The sequence below is a fragment of the Pseudophryne corroboree genome, chromosome 5, assembly GCF_028390025.1.
Source record: "Pseudophryne corroboree isolate aPseCor3 chromosome 5, aPseCor3.hap2, whole genome shotgun sequence".
Lineage (NCBI taxonomy): Eukaryota > Metazoa > Chordata > Amphibia > Anura > Myobatrachidae > Pseudophryne > Pseudophryne corroboree.
Genome location: NC_086448.1, coordinates 252,981,117 through 252,993,658, shown reverse-complemented (window position 1 = coordinate 252,993,658; position 12,542 = coordinate 252,981,117). Strand labels below are relative to the sequence as shown.

Genomic DNA, 12,542 nt, shown 5'->3' with positions numbered 1-12,542 from the left:
ATGTGCTGGTTGCTCTGTTGATAAAGCTCTAGGTCGGCCATGACGAGTTGGTCTCAGTTCCTCACGAGGAGTCCGAGTGTTTATTCTTTTCCCGCCACGGATAGAATACAGTGAAAGTCAACTCCTGGTCTGCACGGGGCCCTGTCTCAATGGATCGTGTACAGGAAGCTAAGTGATATTTTATTTATATGCTTTGAGGATATTTGCATTACATGCGCATGGGGGAGTGCTTGTATTCGGAAATGGTCGGTTACCTTGGCATCCGATAGAATTACCCTAGAGAGAGAGGGGATGTTTCTTATGTTGGGTCTTCTCTATAACATTGCGGCAGGCTGCCATGCGACTACAGGAGGTATGGCCAAGGGAATGCTGAGGCTGACTACGAGAGATACTGGAGTATTTTCCCTGTGATGGTGTAACCGCTGCTTGGGGATGCCTTAGTTAAGTTACTCTCGGCGGATACCACTGGTAAGTCTACCTTCGTGTGATAGGTTCCCTCACAACGGTTGGTGACGCATTCTTTTGTGGGATGCAGTCATTTTAACCGGTTGGATACCGTTCTTTTTTCCCTTTCTTTGCAGATAGTGGAAGGTGAAAAGGTAAGAGCTCTGCAGCCTTTTTAGGTTCGCAGAAGCGGATACCGTCTTCTGTTTCTGCCACATCCACCGCATGTCGCTGGGTCTATCTTGCTGGAGCCCACACCGGTGGGAACTCGTCTAATACTCTTCAGTCAGTCCGGGAATGGACTTGGACCTGTGAGTTCATAATAGAATCCAAAGGGGGACATACTGGAGTTTACAGATGATTCCCCTCACTGATTTTTCAAGTAGATCTTACCGATTCTCCTCTGGAAGGGGAGGTAGTATGCGATGCACTATCCAGCGTTGCGTCAGGTTCAGGACATTGTCCTGCTGTCCGTTAGAAAAAAAACAAAAAAAACAGAGAAACATAGATTTCTACTTAAGCAGTTGAACTACAGGATGGAATCTCTCAGACCAGGGAGCTCCAACACGTAAAGGAAGAAAGGGGTTTAAATGCATTTTTCTCTGCATTAAGCTCACCTGGGTTGCTATCCAGGATTGTCTTTGCCATTTCACCGGAGTGATGACAGTATGATGGGTTTCCTTCAATAGTAAGAGCCATTATTATTATTATTCTGTACTGAGACGCTCTCCTGACTACGGCGAGGTCAAGAAACAAGTGGCGCAAATTGTTGTTTCTCTCTGACTGTTCTTCAACACAGTGAATGGCTGTTGTTCCCAACGACGCTGATGTCGGAGGTGGGTATCGGAGTAGATACTGAATGGTTGAGGTTTTGTTTTTTCCTGTGGAAAGAGGTCTGCGGATCCAGAGTCGGATCAGGTTTGCAGTGACAACCCATCAATATGGTCCGTTGAGGGAGAAGATGGGTGCGGCCTAAGAGGCCTTTTCGGTGAGCAGGTCAAATGCCAGAGTGGTTTTCACGGGACCAGTTGGACATGTGGTCTGAGTCTCACCTACACATGCACCGGAATATAAACCTAAGGATATCGCTCCTGTGGTGTCTGCACAGTTTTCACCCCCTAGGGGGACGAAGGTTCGGGATCCAGGATTAGATCCTGGTGTCCATGCATGCAGGTCTCCGAGGCTGGGGAGCAGTTTTTCCGTGGGAAGTATTTCCAGAGGAAAAGGTCAAGCTGGGAAGCTTGTCTGCAATAAGCTTTCTTGGATTAAGAGCTATTTTCAGCAAACATATTCTTCGTGATCTGCCCGTCTTAATTCTGTAGGACGACTTGACAGCAGTGGCGTAAGTCAGCCGCTAGGGCGGAACAAGGAGCAAAGCGACACTGGCGGAAGTTTTCCGCTGGGCGGAAAGACAGGTAAACGCTATATTAGCAGTCTTCGTTCCGGATGTAAACAGCGGAGAAATAGATTTCCTCTGCAGACGCGATCTCCATCCAGGAGAAATGCAGTCGTCATCGAGAAGTTTTCACAGAAGTGACAAGTCTTTGAGGAGTGCCTCAATTGAACATGATGGCGTCTTGCCTCAACGAGAGACCTCAGGGATGTTGTTCTAGGTCAAGGGACACTCAAGCTATGGCAGTGGACGCCCTCGTGGCACCTTGGGTGTTTTCAGTCGGTCTATGTGTCCCCTCCACTTTTACGGTTTCCGAAGGTGATAAACATAAGAAGAACAAAGGTTCAGGCGATCCTCATTGTTCCGGTCTAGTCAAGGAGGGCTTGGTATCCAGATCTTCAAGACTTACTCATAGAAGATCCATAGCCTTTTCTTCTACGAGAGGACCTGTTGCAGCAGGGACCGGGCGTGTATCACGACTTAACGCGGCTGCGTTTGACAGCATGGCGTTTGTACGCTATATCCTAGCCTGAGAGGGTATTTCCGGTAAAGTCATTTCCACTTTGCTTCAAGCTAGGAAAGGAGTAACTGTGAAGCTTTACCTCCATATTTGGAGGAAGTATGTGTCTTGGTGTGAATCCTAGAAGGCTCGTACGGAAGAATTTCAGCAGGGTCGGTTGTCTCCATTCTTTGCAAGCAGAGGTGGATGCAGGCCTAAAGTTAGGCTCCATTTTAGTGTAGTTTTCGGCCTTATAAATTTTCTTTCAAAATTGGCCACCTTTCCGGTAGTTCAGACTTTTGTGTAAGGTGTGCTGCACATTCAACCTCCATTTGTGCCCCCACTGGCACCGTGGGACCTTAACGTGGTGTTGCAGTTTCTAATGTCACACTGGTTGGACCCTTTATGAAAGGTTGTGTTAAAAATTTCTCTCTTGGAAAGTGGGCATGCTATTGGCCTTGGCGTCCGCCTGGCGGGTGTCGGAAGTAGCGGTTTTGACTCACAAGAGCCCCTATTTGATCTTTCATGTGGATAGAGCGAAATTGAGAACTCAGAAAATAGTTCTGCCAAAAGTGGTTTCTGTGTTTCGCAGAAACCAGCCTATTTTGATGCCTGTGGTTGCTTAAGCATTGGCTGGTTCAAAGTCTCTCGAGGTAGTCAGGGCTTTGAATTTTTATGTCGGCAGATCGGCTCAGATTGGGGAAACAGAGGCTCTGTTTATTCTGTATGCTCCAAGCAAAATTGGGGCACCTGTTTCTATGCAGTCTGTTACACGCTGGATCTGTGATACGATTCGGCATGCTCATTCTAAGGCCGGATTGCCGTTACCGAAATCGGTGGAGACCCATTCTTCTAGGAGGATGAGCTCTTCTTGGGCGGGTGCCCGAGGAGTCTCGGCGATTCATTTTTGCCGAGCGGCTACTTGGGTTCAAACACTTTTGCTAAAGTTCTACAAGTTTCATACCCTGGCTGATGAGGACCTCATGTTTCCTCAATCGGTGCTGCAGATTCGTCCGCACTCTCCCGCCCGATCTGGAGCTTTGGTATAAAGCCCATGGTCCTTACTGAGTCCCAAGCATCCTCTAGGACGTATGAGAAAATAGGATTTTAATACCTACCGGTAAATCCTTTTCTCTTAGTCCGTAGAGGATGCTGGGCGCCCGTCCCAGTGCGTACTGTATCTGCAGTTATTGATTATGGTTACACTCTTGTGGTGTTTCTTTTCAGTCAGGCTGTTGCTGACGTTGTTCATGCCATGGCATGCGGTATCTTATTATTGGTTGTGTTGACACACAGGTTGTGTTACATATTCTCGCAGCATATGGCTGTATATTTTTCATGCCGTTGGCTGGTGTTCTATTGAATGCCACGTTCTGCGGCGTGTTCGAGGTGTGAGCTGGTATGACACTCACTGTGTTTAAACAATAAATTCTTTCCTCGAAATGTCCGTCTCCCTGGGCACAGTTCTCGAACTGGAGTCTGGAGGAGGGGCATAGAGGGATGAGCCAGTTCACACCCATTCAAAGTCTTATAGTGTGCCCATGTCTCCTGCGGATCCCGTCTATACCCATGATCCTTACGGAGTCCCCAGCATTCTCTACGGACTAAGAGAAAAGGATTTACCGGTAGGTATTAAAATCCTATTTTTTTTTATTTTGTTTAACAAGCCGTTTGTGTCAGTGTGTTTTGTAACTAATTACTAGAGTACTGTTTCTATGCTCCAGTCCTTTGTGAACCCTAACAGCGCTTGTTTTCCACCTGTGGATCTTTAAAAATGTGTCCGTCAAGAAGTAATACAGCTATGTGCAGAGATATGGAAGCTAAGTAAAATAAGGAAATTCTACTTAACTTCATGGGTGTCACCTGATGGCGGTACCCTCGCTCGTGAGCTTCCCTTTGGGATGTTGGGAAGCTCATGGAAGAGGGACCTTGGTGACGCTGCTGACTGTAAAGAACTACAAGGGTAATGTAACTGTGACACTAATCTGGATCAGTGTTGTGTGTTTAGATTCCTGTATTTGTAATCCTTCCAGGAGTGTATTGCGCATCATGGTTCATTTGAGGGTCAAGCATGTGGTTATCATGGTCCTTACATACCCGACGTTTTCTTCTGGTCAGTCATCTTATTCTTCACAACGTTCTTCCTCTCCGCCTTCCTCAAACAGTTCAAAACAAAGAATTATTTTCCAACCAAGGTAAAAATGAACTCCATGGAAGAATTGAAATAAATCTGGAAATCTGGGTTTGATATGTTTTAACCTCTTCAGTGGTATGCCCGGAAATCTTCCGGGGTAGCCCGCGCTATCAGCTATTGAATGATTCCCAGAGGACAGACATGTTGATTTATTATAACATAAGCATATTTAATGATTTGCAAGATTTATGTGATTTTACTTTTCTGCTTCATATTTATTGTTCTATCAGGTAAAAACAGTTCACTTAAGTCACTACTTATGCCTTAAATTAATTATGTCTTAAAGTTGCTTTTTTCCCCAATTAAATCACATTTATTATTTTTATTTTTATTCATGTCTGAGTTGCATCTACTACTTTATAGTTGTAATGGCCACGTGACCATGCGCAAATACAAAACTCCCCAGTAACCTGGGCTATTGCTGACATATATTCTTAGCTAGTCCTTCTTATGGAAATGTGGAACATCATTTTAAAATGATTTAAAGAGTGGTACTGTCCTGGTCTTTTGTGCATTCATCTATGTCTAAGTAATGATATAGTCACAGCTTTATACCTCGCTTGTGATTCTATAGGTGCGTTCTACAATCAGCGATTTTGCAATCTTCCTGACAATAGTCACTATGGTAGTCATTGACTATCTTGTGGGTGTTCCTTCACCAAAGCTCCATGTTCCAGAGAAGTTTGAGGTAAGAAAGCAGAATTATATATCTTACTGAAAACACCATTTTTTAAAATATGTTTAAAGAATATATAAGTGTTTTCCTTGCACAGGCCATCTTCTATGTCCTACATCAGTATTTATTTTTATTATTCATAGCCCACTCTGAAAGACAGAGGATGGCTCATGGATCCTCTGGGGCCCAATCCTTGGTGGACATTACTAGCTGCGGCCATGCCAGCCCTGCTTTGCACCATTCTTATCTTCATGGATCAGCAAATCACTGCTGTGATCATTAACCGGAAAGAACACAAGCTGAAGGTATTACAATGTTTTACAGTAATCTGAGTAAATGCAGTAGTTCTATATGATGTGATCTAAACAATCTGATAATATATGTATAAACTTGTTAATTACTTTCAGACACTATTCAGAATCTTTCGTACTGTCTAGGAGTTCCTTGAGCTGTATGAAAGACACAGCCTGTGACCTTGCTCATGTTTATAATAATATGGAACTCCCTGGTGTTTTCGATTTAGGGCCCCCCATTCTTAAGTGCCCTGGTCCCCCCAAAGCCTTAATACAGCTCTGGATGCAGTCATCCATTATAGTGTGTGCAGGGACAGACCGTGGCTCTAAAAGAGCCCTTGCATATTCCTCTGGGTGCGCACACGGTCACGGCTCGCAGGGGCATGGTTAAGGCTTGTGGGGCATGGTCTTTGCTCATGGGGACTTGCCATGAGTCACAGGGGTCTGGCCTTGCGGCATGCCCCATCTCTATGCTGGGCAGCTGACCAGAACACCAGGAGGAGGAGCTGCTCCACCAGCCCTTCGCCTTGTGCTGGGCAGACAAGCAGAGCGCTGGGAGGCTGCGTTGCTTGGTCAGCCCGGTCTCTCTGTATGGTCGGAGTGGCCCATGAGGCGAATGGCCCTTCTGGCATTTGCCAGAAGGGCAAGATGGCCTGTCTGTGTGTTCTTAACAAATAAGCTTTACTGTAGAACTAGACATACCAGCATGCCTTGTCATAGTCTTGCTGTTAAGGCATGCTAAAACTGTGGCAAGGCATGCTGGGAAGCAGCAGGAGTGCCTGAGGTTGCCTATCATTGTCATGATCTACCCTCACTATGAACTATAAGGATAATATAAGTCAATGATGATATCAATGACTGCATAAATATGAGCTTTAACCCCAAAAAGTATAGGGTGTACATTTACTAGGTAAGCTACACAAAGCCTACACTACAATAAAATGTTTCAAACACATGACAGGAGCCGAATGGCTCATGCACCATTGATCATACACATCAAGTTTCATGATAAAACTTGTTAATAAGTCAGCCCCCAAAGATTTTCAACCTACCACTAACGATCCCCTCCCACAGCCTAACCCAAATCGTCCCTTTCCAGAGCCTAACCGTCCCGGCTCCTGCAGCCTTACACTAACCTCCCCCACCCCCTGCAGCCTAACATTAACCCTCCCCCTAGTGTCTAACCATAACCCCAGAACTTACCTCCGGGATCCGTTGGGATGCCACTGTCAGGATCCCAACTGCTAGGATTTTAACCACATTGTGCAAAAACTGTCTAATTGTAATCTTTCCCAATAAATAATTGATTAAATGCTGTAAAGTATTGACCTGAGTGAACAGGTAACTCACATGATGAATGCGATTTTGTTCTTTTGGCTTTAGACCATTTTTGTTGCTCTGGTGTTTATATATCCTCTTCTTTAGTGGCTGATGACAACTGTATGAGACTTATAGTGGCGCACTGTAGAAACAGAGACCTAAATCTGTCATTATATGCTGTGCTTGGCTTTACAGAAAGGGTGCGGCTACCATCTGGACTTGTTCATGGTCGCCATCATGCTGGGGATATGTTCCATCATGGGATTGCCATGGTTTGTAGCTGCTACTGTTCTGTCCATCAGCCATGTGAACAGCTTAAAACTGGAATCTGAATGTTCTGCTCCAGGAGAGCAGCCAAAATTCCTGGGCATCCGAGAGCAGCGAGTGACCGGTCTTCTGATCTTTGTGTTGATGGGACTCTCTGTATTTATGACCTCAGTACTGAAGGTAAGAGGACAAGCACATCTATTGATAGCTATATATGCATTGTGATGTGTTGGAAACTTTCATCCACGCATTCCACTCTGTAGCTGTTGTTTGTACGCTAGCCTTGTTCTTCTTTGTATACGTGTAAGAATATAGCGTATATAGTACATATAGCTGCCAGGATAGAGAGCAAATCATTACCTACATTAAAGCTTTCATATTTGAAGCATGAGGGTAAAGACATAGGGGTATATGCAATTGCGGTAGAATTCCCGAAAATGGCGAAAAACGGGACATTTTCGCCAAAAAAAAAAAAAATCGACAATGCAATTTAGTACTTTCCGTCAAAAAAAACGGACTTCCCAAATTCGACTTTTTGAAATTCGACATTTGTCAAATTCGACATTTCTGCAATGGTACAAATGCGGCAAAAGTATATTCAATTGAAGTTTGAAAATTCGACAACAGTGCTTTTAAGACAGTAAATTCGTCATTTTCAGTCCGCCACACTTTGGTGGCGGAATCTAATAAAAAAAATTTAAAACATGGTTTTTTTTGTGTTTTTTTTTTTTTTGGTAATGGCATATCTATTTATATTAGAAGGGATTAGGTACTTGGTTTGTCTATTTTGGAGGCACAAATATTATTTATATATTTTTAAAAATATTATTATTATTATTATTATTATTATTATTATTTTTTTTTTTAAATGGAATGGTAAAAATCCGAAAAAAAATTGCGTGGGGTCCCTCCTCCTAAGCATAACCAGCCTCTGGCTCTTCGAGCCGGTCCTGGTTCTAAAAATCCGGGGGGGGAAATGACAGGGGATCCCCCGTATTTTTAAAACCAGCGCCGGGCTCTGGTGCTGGTGCAAAAAATACGGGGAACAAAAAGAGTAGGGGTCCCCCGTATTTTTTACACCAGCATCGGGCTCCACTAGCTGGACAGATAATGCCACAGCCGGAGGTCACTTTTATACAGCGCCCTGCGGCCGTGGCGTTAAATATCCAACTAGTCACCCCTGGCCGGGGTACCCTGGTGAAGCCCGAGGCTGTCCCCCCCCCCCCCCTTCCCCCCCATCCAAGGGCTGCGGATGGGGGGCTGATAGCCTTGAGAAAATTGAAAGAATATTGTTTTTTCCAGTAGTACTACAAGTCCCAGCAAGCCTCCCCCGCAAGCTGGTACTTGGAGAACCACAAGTACCAGCATGCAGGAGAAAAACGGGCCCGCTGGTACCTGTAGTTCTACTGGGAAAAAAATACCCAAATAAAAACAGGACACGCACACCGTGAGAGTAAAACTTTATTTCACACATGTCGACACACACATACTTACCTATGTTCACACGCCGACCTCTGTCCACTTGTCCAAGTAGAATCCACGTGTACCTGTGAATAAAATTATACTCACCTCAATCCAGTGTCCAGATTATAATCCACGTACTTGGCAAAAAAAAAAAAAACCGAACACCTGAACCAGGCGGACTGAAAGGGGTCCCATGTTTACACATGGGACCCCTTTCCCCGAATGCAGAGACCCCCCCCCCCGTGACTGCTGTCACAGAAAGGTCTCCTAAGCCAATCAGGAAGCGCTACTTCGTGGCACTCTCCTGATTGGCTGTATGCGCGTCTGAGCTGTCAGACAGCGCATCGCACAGCTCCCTCCATTAGTTTCAATGGTGGGAACTTTGCGGTCAGCGGTGGGGTTACCCGCGGTCAGCCGCTGACTGCGGGTGACCTCACCAATGACGCAAAGTTCCCACCATTGAATATAACGGAGAGGCTTTGCGATGCGCTGTCTGACAGCTCAGACGCGCATACAGCCAATCAGCAGAGTGCCAGGACGTTGCGCTCGCTGATTGGCTGAAGAGACCTTTCTGTGACAGCAGTCACGGGGGGGTCTCTGCATTCGGGGAAAGGGGTCCCATGTGTAAACATGTGACCCCTTTCAGTCTGCCTGGTTCGGGTGTTCGTTTTTTTTTTTTTTGCCAAGTACGTGGATTATAATCTGGACACTGGATTGAGGTGAGTATAATTTTATTCACAGGTACACGTGGATTCTACTTGGACAAGTGGACAGAGGTCGGCGTGTGAACATAGGTAAGAATGTGTGTGTCGACATGTGTGAAATAAAGTTTTACTCTCACGGTGTGCGTGTCCTGTTTTTATTTGGATTTTTTTTTTCAGTAGAACTACAGGAACCAGCGGGCCCGTTTTCTCCCGCATGCTGGTACTTGTGGTTCTCCAAGTACCAGCTTGCGGGGAGGCTTGCTGGGACTTGTAGTACTACTGGAAAAAACAATATTCTTTCAATTTTCTCAAGGCTATCAGCCCCCCATCCGCAGCCCTTGGATGGGGGGGACAGCCTCGGGCTTCACCCCTGGCCCTTGGGTGGCTGGGGGGGGGTACCCCTTGATTGAAGGGGTCCCCACTCCCCCAGGGTACCCCGGCCAGGGGTGACTAGTTGGATATTTAATACCACGGCCCCAGGGCGCTGTATAAAAGTGACCCCCGGCTGTGGCATTATCTGTCCAGGTAGTGGAGCCCGATGCTGGTGTAAAAAATACGGGGGACCCCTACTCTTTTTGTGCCCCGTATTTTTTGCACCAGGCGCAGAGCCCAGTGCTGGTTTTAAAAAAACTGGGGATCCCCTGTAATTCCCCCCCCCCCCCCCCGGATTTTTAGAACCAGGACCAGCTCGAAGAGCCCGAGGCTGGTTATGCTTTGGAGGGGGGACCCCACGCAATTTTTTTTCCAGGTTTTTTACCGTCTTTTCCGGTTTTTTAAAAATCGGATCAAAATCCGTCAAATCCGTTTTTTATTGAATATGTTGAATTCCGGCACCCACTTGCCGGAATTCGACGGTCGAATTGTGTCGAATTAAAAAACGGCCGAAAAATTGCCATGATTTGCCGCTAATTGCATATACCCCATAGTCTAGTGTTGCACATTCTGTAAGATCTGGTGAGTAGGGTGATTATTTTTGTCAGTGCCCCCTTTTTTATACGGTATACTGTAATACTTCTCATTCAGGGTTGCAATATATGAATAGTACTCACCTATTGTGTATTTTGGTGGGGGGGCTGGACTGCACACCCTAATTCTAAATATAAGAGGTGCATCCATGCTGAGACTTGTAGTGCCACAAAAAAAAGATAAAATGCAGGTGTATTTTTTTCTCTCTATTGTGTATTTTTAAGCCTCCTTGCTATACTGCATGTTCAGTAACTAGTTAATACATGTGTGCACAAGCTGATTAGATTTCTACTTTCTTTCATTGTGCTGTTCCTTTTTTGTTCCGTTTATATGAAGTTGCCGTACAGCTTTCTCAACTATATTAAAGTTAATAGCACAATTTATTTTCTTTTTTCCCCAATACTCTTTATATTATGTCACACTTTATGAAAATATGCATTGTATTTTTTAAATAATTACAAGTTTTTTAAGATGACATTTTTTTCTATATTCTTTGTCAAATAGAAATTTTAAGAGATGAGTAAATATACAGTAATATTCCTGTTGCATGCCTTTCCTCCACTTCTAAGGCCAATGACCAAGCTTACCATTAAAGGTTAACTAAAAATATAAAGCTGTCTGCCTGATCACTATTTCCAGATGAATTGTGGCTTATTATTGTAATGACTGCTTATTAAACTGGAGTCATCACTAGTCAGACTGTGCGTTTAGTATATAGAATGCCATTAACTCTTGTGGTTCTATTGCTATGAAAACAACAGATATGGAACATATTTGGGGCTAATTCAGATGTGGACGGAGTAGCTATCGCTGCTGCTTCCTTGAAAGTGATAGCTCTGAATGTTAATGCAGCAGGAGGCGTCTATTACAAGTAGATGCCTCCTACTATAGACGCCTCCTGCTGCAGTAGTCATCTGACCTGCATCCTGGAACGCAGGCATCGGATCACTGACTCACCATCAGGCAGTTTTCAGCACCTATGGTGATGCCTAAGCCTCCCGTTGCAGAGACCAGGAAATCTCCGTTTAACGACGGGGATTCCTGGCCTCATCCTTTTCACAAACAGAGGTCGTCGCCGCCTCCTCCCCACTCCCAAAATGGCATCAGACTGATGTATGTCTGCTTCCTATATCGTAGGACCAATTCCGAACGTGCAGAACGGGTCATGTGCAAAGTATCGAACATTGGTACGTTGCGCATCAGGAAGCAGAGCCAATGACATCTGAATGAGGACCATTGTGCTTTAGTAAAAGTTAACCTTTCATACGAGTTCTGTTATTTTTATCTCAGAACCAATTATATCTTCCCATAGCCCTTTTGGTCTAGTATACCGTTTCTCAGCTCCAGCCCACAGGAATCCCTAACAGTCCATGTGTACAGATCTCCTCAATATCACAAGTAAAATAATTAGCACCACCTGGGGATCTTTTTAAATGTATCAGCCAGTAATGGATACACCTGCGCACCCACTAGGATATCTAGAACTATATACAATAGAAGGAGACAGTGGCATGACCATAACTGCTGTGCCCTAAGTGGAGGCAGACACAACTTCTATCTCATTGCTTGTGGTGAAGTGGACAACTTGCCCAAAAGCCAGCAATCAAGTTCTAGCTAGCATTTATCAAATACTTTCTATATAAAATGATAGAGAGGCTAATTGGCTGCTATGAAACTTCTTAATTTCCCCACTCTTTAGAAGGTTTGATCCATTTAAAAATATCTAGTATATACACTGCCCTTTACAGGTTACAGTTGAGCAAATATAGTATTTGTGAACAGAGAGTATTTTTACAAACAAATAACACTCTTAGGGGGATATTCAATTAGCCATGGTAATTTATCGCTTCTAAGTGATCCCCTGGAGTCTATCCAATTAGCCTCGACAGCCAGTAGTATTGTGTTTTTTTTTTTTTATCTGCCCGAGACAGTAGAAGAGAAATCCAAGATAAATTACCTGTTTTCGTGATCGCGGCAGTGAAAACACATGGGTCTGGGAACTTATCCCAGACTCTGTGTTTTCTGACAAAAACTGGTCTTTTTCAGACAAAAAAAAAAAAAACAGTCTACAATTGAATTGCCTGATAATGACAATCAGTAAAGGGCCGTTTTTTGTCGTCCAAAACAATTTGGGGGGTAATTGAATATCCCTAATAGTTTTTTTGCTAACCAAGACTCCACTTTTACTGTATTTTTGTTCTTGCTGCCAGAATTACTGATTCATTCCCTTATCATTTCAGTTTATTCCAATGCCAGTTCTGTATGGTGTATTTTTGTACATGGGAGCATCTTCTTTGAAGGGTATTCAGGTAAGTGCTAATT

At 44.4% G+C, this 12,542-nt stretch overlaps 1 protein-coding gene across 7 annotated transcripts in view; it reads left to right on the top strand.

Annotated features, from left to right (window-relative positions):
• The window catches only part of SLC4A7 (solute carrier family 4 member 7), a 310,436-nt gene that overhangs the window by 249,287 nt on the left and 48,607 nt on the right, over window positions 1-12,542 (top strand). For all 7 annotated transcript variants that reach the window (XM_063922267.1, XM_063922266.1, XM_063922265.1 and 4 more), the window contains 5 exons: window positions 4,370-4,531; window positions 5,105-5,218; window positions 5,350-5,511; window positions 7,015-7,266; window positions 12,461-12,529. In XM_063922267.1, coding sequence (XP_063778337.1) covers window positions 4,370-4,531; window positions 5,105-5,218; window positions 5,350-5,511; window positions 7,015-7,266; window positions 12,461-12,529 — 759 coding nt within the window. The remainder of the gene's footprint in view (window positions 1-4,369; window positions 4,532-5,104; window positions 5,219-5,349; window positions 5,512-7,014; window positions 7,267-12,460; window positions 12,530-12,542) is intronic.